This window comes from Phascolarctos cinereus, unplaced genomic scaffold (assembly GCF_003287225.1).
Source record: "Phascolarctos cinereus isolate Bilbo 61053 unplaced genomic scaffold, phaCin_HiC Scaffold_3;HRSCAF=262, whole genome shotgun sequence".
NCBI classification, from domain to species: Eukaryota; Metazoa; Chordata; class Mammalia; order Diprotodontia; family Phascolarctidae; genus Phascolarctos; species Phascolarctos cinereus.
Window position 1 is genome coordinate 163,331,708 of NW_027555736.1, and position 17,034 is coordinate 163,348,741.

General features: G+C 35.7%; 1 protein-coding gene across 2 annotated transcripts in view; it reads left to right on the forward strand.

Annotated features, from left to right (window-relative positions):
- The window catches only part of TRPM7 (transient receptor potential cation channel subfamily M member 7), a 147,513-nt gene that overhangs the window by 112,260 nt on the left and 18,219 nt on the right, over positions 1–17,034 (forward strand). For both annotated transcript variants that reach the window (XR_013485359.1, XM_020980084.2), the window contains exons 22-28: positions 1,168–1,342; positions 4,400–4,532; positions 7,746–7,930; positions 10,664–10,796; positions 12,937–13,673; positions 14,917–14,996; positions 16,456–16,518. Coding sequence is in view for 1 of the 2 variants with exons in the window: in XM_020980084.2 (XP_020835743.1) it covers positions 1,168–1,342; positions 4,400–4,532; positions 7,746–7,930; positions 10,664–10,796; positions 12,937–13,673; positions 14,917–14,996; positions 16,456–16,518 (1,506 nt within the window). In the remaining variant the exon portion in view is untranslated. The remainder of the gene's footprint in view (positions 1–1,167; positions 1,343–4,399; positions 4,533–7,745; positions 7,931–10,663; positions 10,797–12,936; positions 13,674–14,916; positions 14,997–16,455; positions 16,519–17,034) is intronic.

Here is a 17,034-nt window from a genome sequence, read left to right on the forward strand (position 1 = left end):
ATAATATGATATTTGTATAGATCTTTGAACTGATTCAGTCATTCTGGAATATTAAATTACGCTAAGAAAGTTTATAAACTTCCATATCCTTTCTGTTCTTGCATTAAGAAGCACATTAGTATATTTGAACAAGTCCAAAATAGGGCAACCAAGAGGAGAGAGGGGTTTGACACCATTTAATTTGAGACTGGGGCCGTTTAACTTGGAAAAGAGAAAGCTTGAAGAAGGTAACAAGGCATAAAAACTGTCTACTCCAAATATTTGAGGAGTTATATGAAAAGAAGATTAGATTTATTTTGTTTGGCTAAACTGGTGAGTGAGAATTACAGGGAAATAGTTTTCTACATAACACAAAGAAGAACTTTATAATGAGTACTAGCCAAAAATGGGATGAAAAGTTTTGATTTACTGTGAATTGTTCTGTTCTGTTTTGTTTTGTTTTTTTCTTGATAGACAATAACCATGTAATTTATGGGTCTTTTTGCAAAAGTAATTTATCATATTATTCTGCTGATCAAACACCTTTGGTAGCTTGCCATCACTTAAGAAAAACAAATACTTAGCCTTTGATGTAAGACCTTCTTCAGTCTGCCCTCACCTACTTCATTATCTTCCACTACCTTTCAGACAAATTTATCTAAATATTCTCTAGAACCTTTCAAAATTTGAACTCCTTTCTGTGGCCCTCCAGAAATCCTTCTCTCACTTACTCTTACTGTCTGAAAGCTACCCTTTCTTCTGTGTAACCTCTGATCATATTGTTCTCTTGGGAATTCCTTTAGTGCTTACTGCCATTTTTCCATTGTAACTAATTTTGTCAATTATCTCTATATATGTGAATATAAAGTATAAGCCATAAGTAAAGAAAAGCCTCTTGAAATCTTTTTTAAGTTTTGTTTTAGTTGGGAAACTTAGAGACCTCAAAGTTAATATAACATTTCTGTTTGGGGAGTGCTGACTTAAATGCATGCCTTTTTTCAAAACATATCACTTTGATGTTCTTGATGAATTGCAGTTTATATTCTCTTTGACTACAGAGTATGGTCTTGTTGAATGATATTAGAGGAAAAAAGAAAGTAAGAAACTTTCTTAACATTGATTTTTTTTTTAATGAAAATTATATGTTTCAGTTTTTAATTTATTTTATTATTACTATTTTTTAAACAGGTGGCCAACATGTTTTACATCGTTGTAATTATGGCACTTGTACTGCTCAGTTTTGGTGTTCCCAGACAAGCAATACTTTATCCTCATGAACCACCATCTTGGAGGCTTGCTAAAGATATTGTTTTTAATCCATACTGGATGATTTTTGGTGAAGTTTATGCATATGAAATTGATGGTAAGATTTTATGCTTTAAAATTCAAGTGCTATCTAATATTAAAATATGACTTTTTAAAACATGAACTCATTATGGGTCGAAGGAGTATTTTTGTAAAATCATATTTGTGTAGAAATTAGAATTCTGGCAACCTCAGCCCTAGAGAATTCATGGCTATGAACTAAGAAATAAATTTAAATGGTCCAACATAGTACAGAACCTATGCTATGGTTCTGTGTACTTTGTGTGTAGAGAGGACTTGAGTTCCTTATTCACAGCCTTTTTAACTATCTGACATACTAGGCATCAGATTGTAACCTACACTGGAATAAGGAAAAAACAGAAAGGGAAATGAGACTAACAGAATCATACTGGTAATGGCCGCTAACATTGTGACGAAAAAGAAACTTAGTTATTATGATAATGTTTCTGAATCGTCAAGAAACATAAAGTTTTAGGTATTTCATATAACTTTTTTAAAAAAGATTCCCTAACAAAATATTTAATCTTTTAAAATTTCTGGCACTTTTAAAGAAGAAAGAAGAGTTTCAGAAAAGTTAGTTTTGGTCTTTTCAGAGCTTATGTTCCATTGGCATAGACTTTAAGAAACCAGAGTCACTACTGTGGCACAATGTGACATCAGATTATATCTGGTGTGGGTGTTCCTTGACTGTGGTATTACTGTGTCTAATTTTTAATAAGCTGAAATATAATCCGAGAATCATTTTTTCCTCAACATAGTCCAGTCCAATTTATGGTTCCTTTCTTAGTGTGTCTCTCTCTGCATCTTTACTCTTAAGAGAAAATGGATTCAAGAGAATATTTAGCCAATTGTATTCACATGCAGATTTTCTGCCTTGGCTCGGTACCTCCTAGCCTACCTCAGTATATTAAATTGAAACTGCTTTTTCAGTGGCCTCACAGTATTCTTGGTTTACATGACCCTTATTCATTTTTCATTTATCACTCTCTTCCAGTGTACGATAGCTATAAAGATATGTTTGTTTGCATGTCTCCCCCATTAAGCTCATTGAGGCCAGTCGTCTTTAGCCTTTTTTTTTTTTAAATCTCCAGTGCACAGTGCTTACCATATAGTAGGTACTTTAATCAATGTTGATTGATTAAAGGAACATAATGGGGTAGGGGGGGATTATATTTTTATCAAACCTCTAAGACTATTCATTTCTTAATAATGATGTAGTCACTCATGGGCCTATACTTAAAACTAAAGAAATATTAGGGATTAATATCTAATTAATATTAGGGAGATTAAAATCTCCCATTTTATGGGGCAGCTAGGTGGTGCAGTAGATAGAGCACCGGCCTTGAAGTCAGGAGGACCTGAGTTTAAAATCTGGCGTCAAACCAAACACTTGACACTCACTAGCCGTGTGACCCTGGGCAAGTCACTTAACCCCAGTTGCCTAAAAAACAACAACAAAAAAAAATCTCCCATTTTATGTAGGGGATTTTTGTTTTTTTCCTTACATCCTCTTTAGGAAGAATTGGACCTATTTTCTCCTGGGTTTTTATTTATTGATGTTATGGCATCAGAACACTAAGGAACGAAAACCAATAGCTACTAATACACTTGCTTGACTCTCCTGTCTTTCCCCCCATGAAATGCAAGATCTCTGCCAGGAGCTTTCTCATAGTTTCTCACAGACTCCCTCTGGATAATTTCATCAAGTTCCCATAGTTTTAACAGTCTATGCAAATGACTGCTTTTATATACAGCTGTAGTCTTTCCCTATACTTCAGTCCCTCATCTCCAATTGCCTCCTAGACATTTCAAACTAGATATCTCAGAGACATCTCAAACTGAACATGTCTACAATTGAATTCGGTCTGTCTCCCAGACTTTCCACTCTCCCAGACAACTGTATTTCTGTCAAAGGCACCACCATTCTCTCAGCCTCCCAGATTTGAAACCTTGGCATTATCCTAGACTCCTCACTCTCCCTCATCCCATATATACAGTCAGTGGCCAAATCTTACTTTTTCTTCCTCCACCATAAATTTTGCATCCAGTGTTTTCTCCCCATATAGCTACCACCTGAGTTCAGACCCTTATCACCTCTCACCTAGACTGTTACACATCAGTCTCCCTGCCTCAAGTCTGTCATTGCTTTGCTCTGACCTATGCACTGCAGCCAAAGTAATTTTCCTTGTACTGTGTCACCATTCACTTCCTATTATCTCTGTGATCAAATAGAAACTCCTCACTTTGGCTTTTTTTAAAGTCCATCACAAACTGGCCCTGTTTTTCCGGTCTCCCCATTCTGTAATCCAGCCAAACTGGCTTTCTCTTTGTTCCTTATTCATGACACTGTATCTCCCATCTCCTTGCCTTTGCACTGTCCATCCCCCATACCTGGAATATACTCCCTCTTTATCTTTGCCTCATAGATTCCTCTTTTTCCCTTAGGACATAGTTCATGCACTGTCTTCTGAATGAAACCTTTCCTGATCTCCCAAAATGTTGGTGCCTTCCCTCCAAATTACCTTGTATGTAACTACTTTGTGTATATTTGTACTTGTTCACTTTGTATTTATGTTGTCTCTATTTATGCCATGTCTGCTCCCATCAAAATGTAAGCAAGTAATGTTTCATTCTTTGTATTTGTGTCTTCCGTATCTCTCACAGTCCCTAGTTCTGTGGCACTTAATAAGTATTTGTTGATTGATTGGTTGATTCACAGGATTTAGCCTATATTCTTGGAGAAAACCCATTCCTACCCTGAAATGGGAGAATAGGACCAGTACATGTTATTCACCAGGAAGTTTATAAACAGTAGATTCATGTCCTCATTTATGCATATGTACCCAAACATGCTCTTCCTCTCTACCTATCTCTCCCCCATATACTGGATATAAAGTCTCTGGGGAAGAACACTAAGTTTGTAAGCGCTTTTTCCCCTTTCTTTTAGACACTTATGCTAATCTAGAAGATAAAGAGCCTTATGAAATAATAGCTCCTTTAAAAAGAGATTCAGAATTTTTTTTCAACAAATCTTTGCAAGCTGCTAAATATTATATATGTGTAAGAACCCCCCCCTTTTTTTTCCCCTCCACAGTATGTGCAGATGATGCAGAAGAAAGTGTGCAAGATCTCTGTGGTCCTGGAACATGGTTGACCCCATTTCTTCAAGCAGTCTACCTCTTTGTACAGTACATAATTATGGTTAATCTTCTTATTGCATTTTTCAAGTAAGTACCTTATTTTGAAATGACTAATTAGATGGATATTTTTCTCATTTAAATCAAACACATAACTTGTGCAGTGGTTATAAAACTGTACTGTTCTTCAGTAGGCTTAAGTTCAAGTAGTGTATTTAGTAACTCCCAAGCTCTTTAAAATGTAAGTAACCCCATCATTTCTAAATTACCCTTTAAATTGATCACTCCCACTTGTTCTTATAAATAAATGACTTAAATCTTGGTTTTTATTTCTGAGAGACCCTAACAAACTAAAGGATCCCTCATTAACCAGAAAAGGGAACATAAGAATTAAGCAGCTCAAGGGCCTCAGAAGTAACAAGATTTGAAGTCATTGTAGGGGGATTGGAAGGATTAACAAAGAAGAGCAGTGCGTTAGGACAGTATTTATTGAGAGCATGGGCTGTGCCAGGTGCTGCATATGTAATGATAAAAATGAAAGAATCCCAGCCATCAGGGAATTTGCTTACATTCTCCTGGGGATTGGGAGTAGAAATATAATATATGTACACAGAGAAGTAAACACCAAGTAATTTTTATGTGTGGGAGCTTTCACAGCTGGAAAACTTCATGGAGGGCGCAGAGGGGGAAGGAGGTAAATCTGAAAAGGCTTTTCATAGGAGGTGGTGCCTGAGCATAGACTGGAACAGATCAGGTCTTGTAAGAGTAAGAATATGACAGAAAAGAGGAAGGGACAACTTGCTGTCTGGAATCAGAAGATGGAATGGATGCTCTCTGTAGAAGCAGCAAGTGGCCAATGTGTCTGCACCTGGAGTGCCGGCAGGGATTGTATTTCATCCCCAGGGCAGTAGGGTGCCACTCTAGCTTTTTGAGCTGAGGAGTGACATTGTGAAAGACTTCAGTTTAGAAAGATTATTTGGATAGTTGTGTGAGTGTGGATTGGAGATGGAGAGAGACTGGGAGAATATGAAGAACCCATTTCTTGTCCTAGCTCTGTTACTAATACACTCTGTAAACATGTACGTATCATTTTAGCTCACTCTTGGTGCCTCAATTTCATCAGTAGAATTAGATTAATTCTAGCATCTTATACTTTAACATTGCATGATTCTGTTTGTAGTGGTAAATAGAATGATTAAATTTTTAATGTAAATTTACATTTTATCATACTGAAAATTGACTATGTTTGTAGATTTTTTTTGTTCACTTACAAAACTGTATTTCATATATACATATGTATTTTGCAGGGAGGGCCTAAACAGTTGAGGTTAAGAGACTTGCCCAGGGTCATACACCTAGTAAGTGTCTGAGGCCAGATTTGAACTCAGGAAGATCAGTCTTCCTGACTCCAGGCTCAGCACTCTGTCCATTGTGGCACCTAGCTGCCCCACAATGCCAGTATTTTGGAAACCAATTGTGGAAGGTAGACAAATGTTGGTACTTGACGATGAATATTGGAAGGATTTTTATATATATGAATAATCTTCTATGGATGATACTTGGGAAGAAAGGAAAGGGTATCATTGAAAATAGGAACTTAATATTTTTTTATACTCTACAACTTTCAGTTTATAGATTTCTTTCCCTTATATCTCTGAACTGGAATAGGTAGCCTCAAGGACCTTTTCGTCTTAGACTCCAGATTCCATAACTGCTATCAAATCAACTATTCATTCCAACTGTCTTATTAAATAACTTTTTTATAAGAGATGGTCTTATGTGTTTGGAATACAGAGGAAAAAAATACAGCTTCCCACTGTCAGAAAGTTTAGGTTCTAAGCATTTCAGAATGCCCTTCTTTCCTACTTCTGGCTGCCCATTAATGTTTATTTTAACCCATTTGCAGAGTTTCTTCCTGTTTTCATCAAAATTTTCGCATAAAAGAAAATGATAGGAGATTGTGCTGTGGGCCAAGAGTTGCCCTATCATGTGCTTTGCCTTCAGATACTAAACCTCCCAGGATCAACTCCTGCTACCCATTATGGCTCCTTCATCAGTTAATGAGTTATGCCAGCTGGTTCTAGCTACACACAGAAAATTCCTTTGGGAAAGCACTACATGAACTTCCGATCTATGGTGGACCAAGTTGGGTTTTATAATTTTCTGGCATCAGAAGATTGGTCATAGCTTTGGAACTCAAAGGTCATCTGCTTTGATAAATGATAAAACTGAAGCTTAGGGAGGCTAAGTGACTTCAAAATGGAAATTTAAACGTAGGCCTGCTGTCTCAAAAATCCCATTTCATTGGATTATACCACCTTCAATACCATCATGACCAGTTGGTGGCAATAGATCTGGACTAAAAATCAGAAGACTTGAATTTTCTTACTGACCTATTGTAGCCTTTTACATAGTAAAATTTGTCATGTGACCACTAGTGGCTGGTTAGAAGTTCAAGGTGTCAAACCTAGCAAAATAATAATTTGTTATATTTCTGTTTATACTTTTAGCACCAAATCTAAATATTGGCCAGATGTTTTTGTTTTCTTTATATTTACTAAAAGCTATTTATTGTTATATTTAAATAAATAGACAAGTCAAGAACAGAAATGTCAGTAGTGGTGCATTCTTTTAATTTCCTGATCAGAGGTTAATATTAATTTTTCAGTCTTCATGCCCATTAATGTCTGTCCTGCACCGTCTGGTTCAAATAAGAGTTATGATAGCCAACATTTGTATAGTGCTTTAATGTTTGCAAAATGCATTATAAATATTATGTCATTTTATCTTCATAACAACCCTGAGAGGAAAGTACTATTATTATCCCCATTTTACAGATGAGGAAGTTGAGGCAGGCAGAGGCTAAGTGACTTGCCCAGTATCATACAACTAGTAGGGATCTGAGGCAGAATTTGAACTCATGTCTTCTCTCTCCAGGTCCAGTTCTGTTACTACTCTGCCACCTAGCTGCCTTTTTTAAACTTCAGGGGCAGATGGGTAAGCCCCTTTAGATTAGGAGCCTTTCTTTTGAATTTACCTATAAGGCCTATCATAGTGCCTTATGCAGGTGGCTCTTCCTTTTAATTATTTTGAAGGAAAAGAACTATGCTAAATTTTTAATGCCAAGTAAGTTGTAAACTGCATCGCTTATTACTATATGTATCTATTAACAAGTACTTTCTTTGGTATTTATGACCTTAGCTTAGGACTCAAAGGTAATAGAACTTTTCTTAATTAGTGTTTACATTTTTTAAAAGAGTATGTTCCACTAAAGTTTGCTTTTATTCTTTTTTGTTCCCATAGCAATGTATACCTTCAAGTAAAAGCAATTTCAAACACTGTATGGAAGTACCAGCGTTATCATTTCATTATGGCTTATCATGAAAAGCCAGTTCTGCCTCCACCACTTATCATTCTTAGCCATGTGGCCTCCATGTGTTGTTGTATATGTAAAAGAAGAAAAAAAGACAAAACTTCAAATGGACCAAGTAAGAAGGATGATTCTTAAAGCAAAAGCTTTTCATTTCACAATTTATTAAGTAATATTATAGCTTTAAAATTTTGTGGTGATTTTTTTTTACGTTTGTAATAGTGGTTATAATTTGTTAAATTACCTTTGTTGAATTTTTAGCCTAAGTAAACATAATCATGTCTCATAAGAAATATAAGTAGTACTGAATAAACTATATATTGTTGTAATTGTTGGATATTTTTATCCTGTTGTTTGTATAACATTAACACAACCAATGATTTTACTGCTACCAAACTTTCTGAAAATGCTTTTGCATCCCATTTTTCTCAAGAACTTACAGTATCTATCTCTTACAACAACCACATAACTCTGCTTCACTTTCAAGATCTTTCATAATGTTCCATCTTGTCTATTTCTTACCATTCTTAAATTCTCTATCTTAATCAGGCCAGACTCAACACTTTCCACTGTCCATTGTCCATACCTTCCATCCCACATACATATCCTACAGTCATTCCTGCTTCCATATCTTTGATCATACCAGCTCCACTTCCTGAATGTCCTCTTTTCTCCTTGCTACTTATTAGAGTTTATTTCCCAAGATCTGGCCTAAGCTCTCTCTGTGTCTACCACTTGATACCTATGTAGCCTTGGACAAATCACTTCATCTATTATGTCTAAGTTCTCTCATCTTTAAAATAAAGTAGAACAGCTCTTTATCTACTAATGTCATCCTCAGTAAAAATATCTATGACTCCAACTTCCATTGAATTCTCTCTCCTACAAACTTCTTTTACACTGTTATTCAGTACCATGCAGTGTTGAGCACTTAATTGTTCTCTTTTTTATATGTGCTAAGTTTTGTTTTGTCAACTAGATTATAAGCTTCTTGAGGAACCGTACCATATCTTTTACATAATTCAGAGACTCAGACACAATTTTATATCTAATTATAATTAAGGTTAATAGCTTGTATTTATTGCTATATACATTATCTTCATTTTACATATAAGGATACTGAGGCTTAGAGACATTAAGTAACTTGTCAAAAGTGACAGAGCTAGTAAATATCTGAGGTAGGATTTGAAGCCAAGTCTTCTTGATTTCAAGTCCAGTCCTTTAGCGACTTAGCCATAAACTTTCAGTAAATTCTTATTGATAATTTGGCCCCAAGAGTACACAAGTGGTTTAGATAAGGAGAAAGGAGACAGCATTATAATGAAACAGTGCACAGTGGCTCAAAATATGGGGAATATCAGGAAGGATGTCACTGTTTTGGGTGCAGTGTGTATAGCATCTGATAGGCATTCGTGCCAAACGCATTCTTTTCTTAAACAAAGGAGTCAAGAATATGCTTGCTTATCAAATTTTTAACCAAGTTAAACATAATGTTGTCTTTCACAAAATGTTAAAATGAGATTCCTTGGACAAAACATCTGGTCCAACAGAGATTAAAGAGATTTTTTTGCAGGTTCTTTTTGCATTTGACAGAAGTACATGATTGGCTGTAAGTCAAGAATATAGTGTAGTAATGAGGGAAGTCCATTAAGCCAGTAAACGGTTTTCTTTTCCTAACTCCCAACTGGCATCTCGGGATGCTTGTAACAGATCAGATTCTGATGAATGCAAATCACAGAGTCATCAGAGACTTCCTATAGAATCTTCTTGTGTTCATATTTTGGAGTGGAGTGTCAAATAGCCGTCAGATACATGGGAAAACCCTGAGGAAAACAATATACCAATTGTGTGCATGAGCACAAGTTAAGAGAATAGTGACACAGAAAGAAGTAGAACTGCTCCAGGCACTGAGAGAACCATAGGCACTCTGCCCTAAGTGCAAATGAAGTACTACTCTCTTCTGAAGTACTACGGGGCAGAAAGGACCCTTTTCACATACATTAATGATTGTATTCTCTCATTTGAGTACCTTAGCTGCACAGGCAGAAATAATATAACTCTCTCAGAGCAACAGCCACACCTCTGCCCTTCCTGTTTCTGCAGTTCAGCTGCATTGCTCTCCATTATAATTTTAAACTAGGTGATATGCTAAGGCTTCTAATTGGTATCTTTATTTGTTCTGTTCAGTTTTAGTTTATTCACTTCAGGGTAAGGCTTTAGCAATAGTCAACCAAATGTTTTCAGGGATAAAATGTAAGGCCCTCTGTTAATAGAATTTAAATGGGGTGTTTAAAGTAGAGTTAGGCAACTCAAGCTTAAAACATGTAAAGTATTTTTATAGTCAAGCTCAAAATATATAAAATATATATAAAACAATTTATAAAATATACTGCCAAGTTTTATATTTCATGCATATGAAAGATCAAATTAGCTTAAATTAAATTATGAATATTTAGGCTACACTAGATCTCATCTCACATCCATATAGTCTAATAGCATTCCAGAGTAGCCTAATAAACAAAAAATTTTTCAAATATTGTGGTCTTGGGGCAGCTAGGTGGCACAGTGGATAGAGCACTGGCCCTGGATTCAGGAGGACCTGAGTTCAAATCTGGCCTCAGACACATAACACTTACTAGCTGTGTGACCCTGGGCAAGTCACTTAACCCCATTGCCCAGCGTCACTGCCCCCCCCAAAAAAAAAACTTTATATAAAAAAAGAAGCATTGTGGTCTTAACGGATTAATGGATAGTGTACTACTCTTAACTAGCCAACCACTTGTTTGTTTGATCATTACCTACAGGCATATTTGATAACTTTTCTCTTATTCTTTGTTTTGCTATTTCTTAGAACTTTTCTTAACAGAAGAAGATCAAAAGAAACTTCATGATTTTGAAGAACAATGTGTTGAGATGTATTTTAATGAAAAGGATGACAAATTCCATTCTGGAAGCGAAGAGAGAATTCGTGTCACTTTTGAAAGGTTAAGAGGCTGTAACGTTAAAATTAGTTGTTTTTATAAATTGTGCCTGTTTTCTATACATGCTGGGAACATGGTTCTTTACATCCTATATTTTTGTTAAGTATCATGGTTGACGGCATTGTGGCACAGTGGATAAAGAGCTCACTTTGGAGTCAGGAAAACCTGGATTCAAGTCTCATCCCTTACATATACTGGTCATATAACTCCAAGCAAGTCACTTAATTTCTCATTGTTCCCTAGAGGATCTAAGATAAGTTGTAGAACTGTTACTCAGCTGTATCAGTAAAGAAATTACTTACTGATGGCAGCAGCTAGGTGACACAGTGGATAGAGCACCGGCTCTGGATTCAGGAGGACTGAGTTCAAATGTGGCCTTAGATACATAACACTTAACTGGCTGTGTGACTCTGAGCAAGTCACTTAACCCCAATTGCCTCACCAAAAAAAAAAAATTACCAGGTGTTCCTAGTAAAATTATAAAAGCAAAACAAAACCCAAACCTAGTTCAGTTACCTTTTTTGGTGGAAATTGAAGACTGCCGTTTTTAGAATGATGTTTTTCTTTCTTTCCACTTCGTATGTCATCAGTTGGGAAGTACATGATATTTGAAAATTCCTTGAATGTCATTTTGATAGGATTAGCACCTGTCAACAGGCATTGTTAAATGCTTACAATATGCCAGGCACAATGTGCTAAGCACTGGAAATACAAGGAAAAGCGACAACAGTCCCTGCCCTCAAGGATTTTACATTTTAAGGGAGAGAAAACATATTGAATACATAGGTACATAAAGAATAGATGGTTTTCTTATCTTTGGGAGTCATGAAATGTGGTTTTTTTGCAGAAGGTGGTATTTGAAAGCTGATTCGTGACAGAAACCTGGGATTCTAAATGGCCAACTTTAGGAGGGAGAGCATTTCAGGCATGGGGGCAGCTACTACAAAGTCACAGAAACTTAGAGATTGTCATGTAGTAGGCTAATATAACTGCATTCGGAAGGACACAGAGAAAAGTCAAGTTGGAGGAAGTCTAGAAAGGTGTAAATGGACCAGGTTGTGAAGATCTTAAATGCCATACATAGGATTGTATTTTTTTATCTTGAAAGTAAAAGGGAACCACCAGAGCTAATCAAGTAGCATGGTAACAGGGTCAGACCTATGCTTTAGGAAATAACCTTCTTGATATATGGTCTATTGTCAAGTCCTGTTATTTCTGCCTTCAGCTTCCCCTTCTCTCATTGCCCAGCCACCTGATACAGACCTCATCACTTCATGCCTGGATAGTTGCAATAACCTGCTGATTGTTCTCCCTGCTTCACCTCTCCCCATTCAGCTGCCAAAGTGATTCTCCTAAAGAGCAGGTCTGACCAGATTGTTCCCCTGCCCAGTAAACTACAGTGGGTCTCTCTGACCTTCACATTGTAAAATAAACTCTTCTGTTTGGACTTTAAAAACCCCTTCCCTGTCTTTCTAGCATTATTAAACCTTATTCCTGTCCTTGTATTTTACACTCCAGTGATGCTGGCCATCTTGCTTTGTGCTCAACATTCTATCTCCCAACATTAAGCCTTATCACTAGCCATCACCCATGCTTAAAAGGCTCTCCCATCCATGAGGATGCAGGCATAGCTATGATCCAGGGTTACTCCCAAGTGCATCATAGCTAAATTGAGCTGTTCTTGAGTTCTTGTTCAAAAATAGATTTCGTGGAATATCAGTGAATCCATGTAACAAGGTTGAAGCAGGAAGCATTTCTTTTACATACCTATCCTGAAAATAAAAGTTATAATTTTATCAGCAGCAATTCGTAAGACAGTCTTATATTCTGTGTATCTTGTATGCATATTATTTTTCCCACAAAATGTGAGCTTATTGAGGCAAGAACCATATTTTTGCCTTTTCTTGATCCCCAGCACTTAGTACAGTGCCTAACATCATAAGTGCTATATTTTTATGTTGACTAAGCATATATAATGTACATTGTATGAAGAGCCATGTCTAATGTTATATATCCTCCCTTTAGGCATTGTTTAGTTGCTTTTAGCTTGATTATATTGACCATTACCATTTGTAGATATTGAAAACAATTTATAAAATCTTTATTCTTTTTTATATTTGAAATTTTTTTTCTGTGCTTCCAGGGTTGAACAGATGTGCATTCAGATCAAAGAAGTTGGAGATCGAGTAAACTACATCAAACGCTCATTACACTCTTTAGATTCTCAGATTGGACATTTACAGGATCTCTCTGCACTTACAGTAGATACATTAAAAACACTCACTGCTCAGAAAGCTTCTGAAGCTAGCAAAGTTCACAATGAAATCACACGTGAATTGAGCATTTCTAAACATTTGGCTCAAAATCTCATTGATGATGGACCTGTAAGATCTTCTTTATGGAAAAAACAGTGTGTTGGAAACACTGTTAGTTCTTCTCTTCCTCAAGGAGGTCTTGAAAATAATAATCCTTTTCTTTGTAACATATTTATAAGAGATGAAAGAGATGCGCAATATAAGATAACAGGTCAGGACTTAGCTCTAATACCCCGAAGAGAAGAACTAATATCCAGGAGGGAAGGATTCAACTTTCCAGAGGCTGGTTCCTCTGGCGGTGCCTTATTTCCAAGTGCTATTTTTCCCCCGGAACTTCGACACAGAGTACATGGTGCAGAAGCCTCAAAAATCATTAATAAAAATCAGAAATTAGGTAGTTCATCTAATAGCATACCACATCCCTCATCCCCACCAAACAAGTTTTTTATTAGTACTCCTTCTCAGCTAAGTTGCGCAAGTCAGATGGGAAATGTAGCCCTGGATAAAGAGTATATCAGCTCTAAAGCTGCAGAAGGAGATGCTATAGAATTTGGAGCATTTGTAGGTAAGTTGAATAAAAATTTTTTTACATGCTGGTGTCATACTCTAAAATTTCATCACGAATTTGACAAATATCAACAAATATGTACCTTTTATATACAAAGTATAATGTGAAGCTGACTTTCTCTTGCAGTTTCTTTTAAGTATAGCCAGTTTAACATGTTGGTTTCAGTTGTTTCAGTTTTTGTGTGTTTCTTTCCAGACTTCCTTGTGTTCTTTCAGTTCATTTTCGAATGTGTTTTATTGCTCTTTTCTTATTTTTTAAATTATCCCTATCACTCCCTCTCCTTCCTTCCCATTATTCTCAATAGGCTTCTTTTCAAAATATTTCCTTATTTATTAGAAAATTGTATCTGTTTCATTGTTGACCAGTTACAGCTTTGACAGTTTAATATTCACTCTGGCTAGATGATTATCTATTCAGTCACATTGTTGTACTAATATTGAAAATAGGGAGCAAAAAAAATGGATATATGTGCCTAGATTTACATATCTCTAATTTAGTTTAATTCATTTACTATGTCAGTTAATAGCAGCTGTTGTCCTGGTAAGTTTCAGAGACATGGAGTGTCCCTCTGCCAATGATTCACAAACTCTGCTAAATTGAAAAGGTTTGGAATATGGTTCTGGTGATTGACTATATACCTGTTATCAAAGAATGTCCAGCTTGGCTACAGAATCATAAATGTTTTAGCCAAAGCAGATCTCCAAGATCTTCTCTTAAGTGGTAGGGGAGTAGATGGGGGCATATCCACATTGATCAAATTAATGGTCCTTGAATTACGAAAGCAGTAACTTCAGAATGGATTGATGTGAACAAAGTAAATGTTTTGTGGACATGATAAAACTAGTAAAAAGTCCTCTTGTTTAGATATGACTCTTCAGTTGTTTAATACCGATAGCTCACTAAATTGAACTCAGCAATAAGCTCACCAGGCCTTCAGCTACAGTCAAAGTAGATATATGTATCTTGGGCAATTTCAAGAACCACTTTAGATATAATGGGATAGAGGCAGTATGAATGTGTATTAGCTTTGTTAAGAGAAAATCTGCCAAAATTGTCTGTGGCCCAGAGACCAAATGTTTTTCTTTGGTCACCAGAGGGACTATGAGACAAAACTATGGATAGAACAATGCTTTTTCAGTATTACTCAAAAAACAATTTAAAGCTTATGTCCTCAGGAAAGAGTAGTGACAGCATTTACACCCACAAGAAAATAATGTTTTGTACTTGATTTTTACTAAAGGTCACAGAGACAGCATGGAGTTACAAAGGTTTAAAGAGGCATCATACAAGATGAAAGAAATATTGGCTGTAAATATTCTGGTAGGTAAAACATGTAGAATACATTGTACAGTTTACTTTCACTATTTAAAGTATTTAATTCAAAGTAGAATTTAAAATATTGAATTTTATGAAAAAAAATTGTGATCTCAGCTAAGATTTTCTAACTAGTAATGAATTACCCCCAGCTGTCTGAAACTAACCCTTTGTGTCAATAAATGCACGTGGGAGCTAGGAGGGATTGATTGGTTACTTTTTACTTACTTAAGCCTTGTATTTCTCACTGCAGTCAGCTAGTTGCATGAACAACTATATCAGTAGTCTTGAGTTACGGAGTTTTGTTATCTGACTTGTAGAGACGGATTTGTTTCTCTCAGTGACATCCTTTTAAGGTCAGCTGTCACATTCATTTAATCTAGTATGTTCATTTTAATCTTCAAAAATAAGATTTTTGTTTATAGATATGAATAAAGCATTTATGTGCTTCTTAGCTATTTGTCAGTGTCACAAATATATTATTTCACAAATTCCCTAATTCCCTAACTTTTTTTTGCTAACCTATCTTCCCAATAAGATCCCTAGAGTTAGCAGAACAACTAAGGATATGTAATAATTTGTCTCATTTTTCCTAAACTTTCCAATAAAACAAATATTGTTTTCATATACTCGGTCTCATTTCAAGATTCGTTGGGATGACATATCCAAACTTAAGAAATTCCAAATAACCCAGGAAAGGAACAGGATGAATTGGGGTACAATGGAAAAACATGTAGCTAACTAGTTTATTCAGTGGAATCCTTAAAAAAAAAATCTCAATTTCATAATGGGTAATAATTTCTATCGGGTCCCCTTTGTTTACTAGTAGATGTCTAAATAGCAAATTAATTAGATAAGAATAAGATCTTTGAACTCTTTTAGAAGGCAGAAATAAATAATCTAGAATAATAATGTTCATTGTTGCTGCTAGCCATATTCCCTCACTGGCTAGAAAGCCATCCAGCATTACATTTATTACCTGTTTGGCCTGAGACAAATCACTTACCTTGGGCGGCCCCTGAGGTTCCTTCTGGATCTAGGATTTTTATCTATTCTTTAAAACTGTTTGTCAAAAAGAGATTCAGATAGAATTTTCTGTGATTAAAATATTAAGGAAGTGATAATGTTATTTGCCTATAGGAAATGCTGTTGATAAACCTTCTTTTAATAATCAAAAGCTGACTGATTGTAAAGTTTCTTTCTTCTCCAGGCCTCAAGGGAACATTGATAACCACTTTATGAAAGTAAAAGAAAGTATAAGAATCCCATAGATGATTAAATAAATAGAGAATGGCATGTCTTTTATTTTTGCATTTTAGTGTGTCACATAATTGATTGCACTTTAGTGTTTGATAATTGATTTTATTGTACATGGGACTCTAATTGTAAATTATGTGTAATTATCTATTGTATATTTCTTTTAATCATTATTTAAAGATGTTTACAGTTTACTTACTTCAAATAGGAACAAGGACAGAAAGATATAAAGAAGACCATCCCGGAGGATGTAGAGGTCCCTAGATATCAGGTAAAGGCTTTTACAAGTCAGTTCAAAAAGCATTTATTAAGTGCTTACTATGTACCCAGCATTGTGCTAAGTATTGGGGATAAAAAGAAAGGCAAAAAACAATTGTTGCTCTCAGAGTTCACAGTATAAGGGAGGAGACAATATAACAAGTATGTACATACATACATGGATAGGATAAATTGGAAATATCAACATAGAGAGGGTGTTAGCATTAAGAGGAATTGGGAAAGGCTTCTAGTAGGTGAAATTTTTAGTTGGCACCTGAAGGAAGCCAGGAGATGATGATAAAGAGGGAGATAATTCCAGGTATGGGATACAACCAGTGAAAACGCTCAGTCAGGGCATGTAGTGTCTTGTGCAAGGAACACTAATGACGCCAGTATAGCTGGGTAATAGAATATGTAGAGGTGAGTGAGGTTTAAGAAGACTAGAAAGATAGGAGTAGTTAGAAAAATGAAGGTCTTCAAAAGACAAACACAATTTTATAAATGAACCTGGAAGTGATAGGAGTTTATT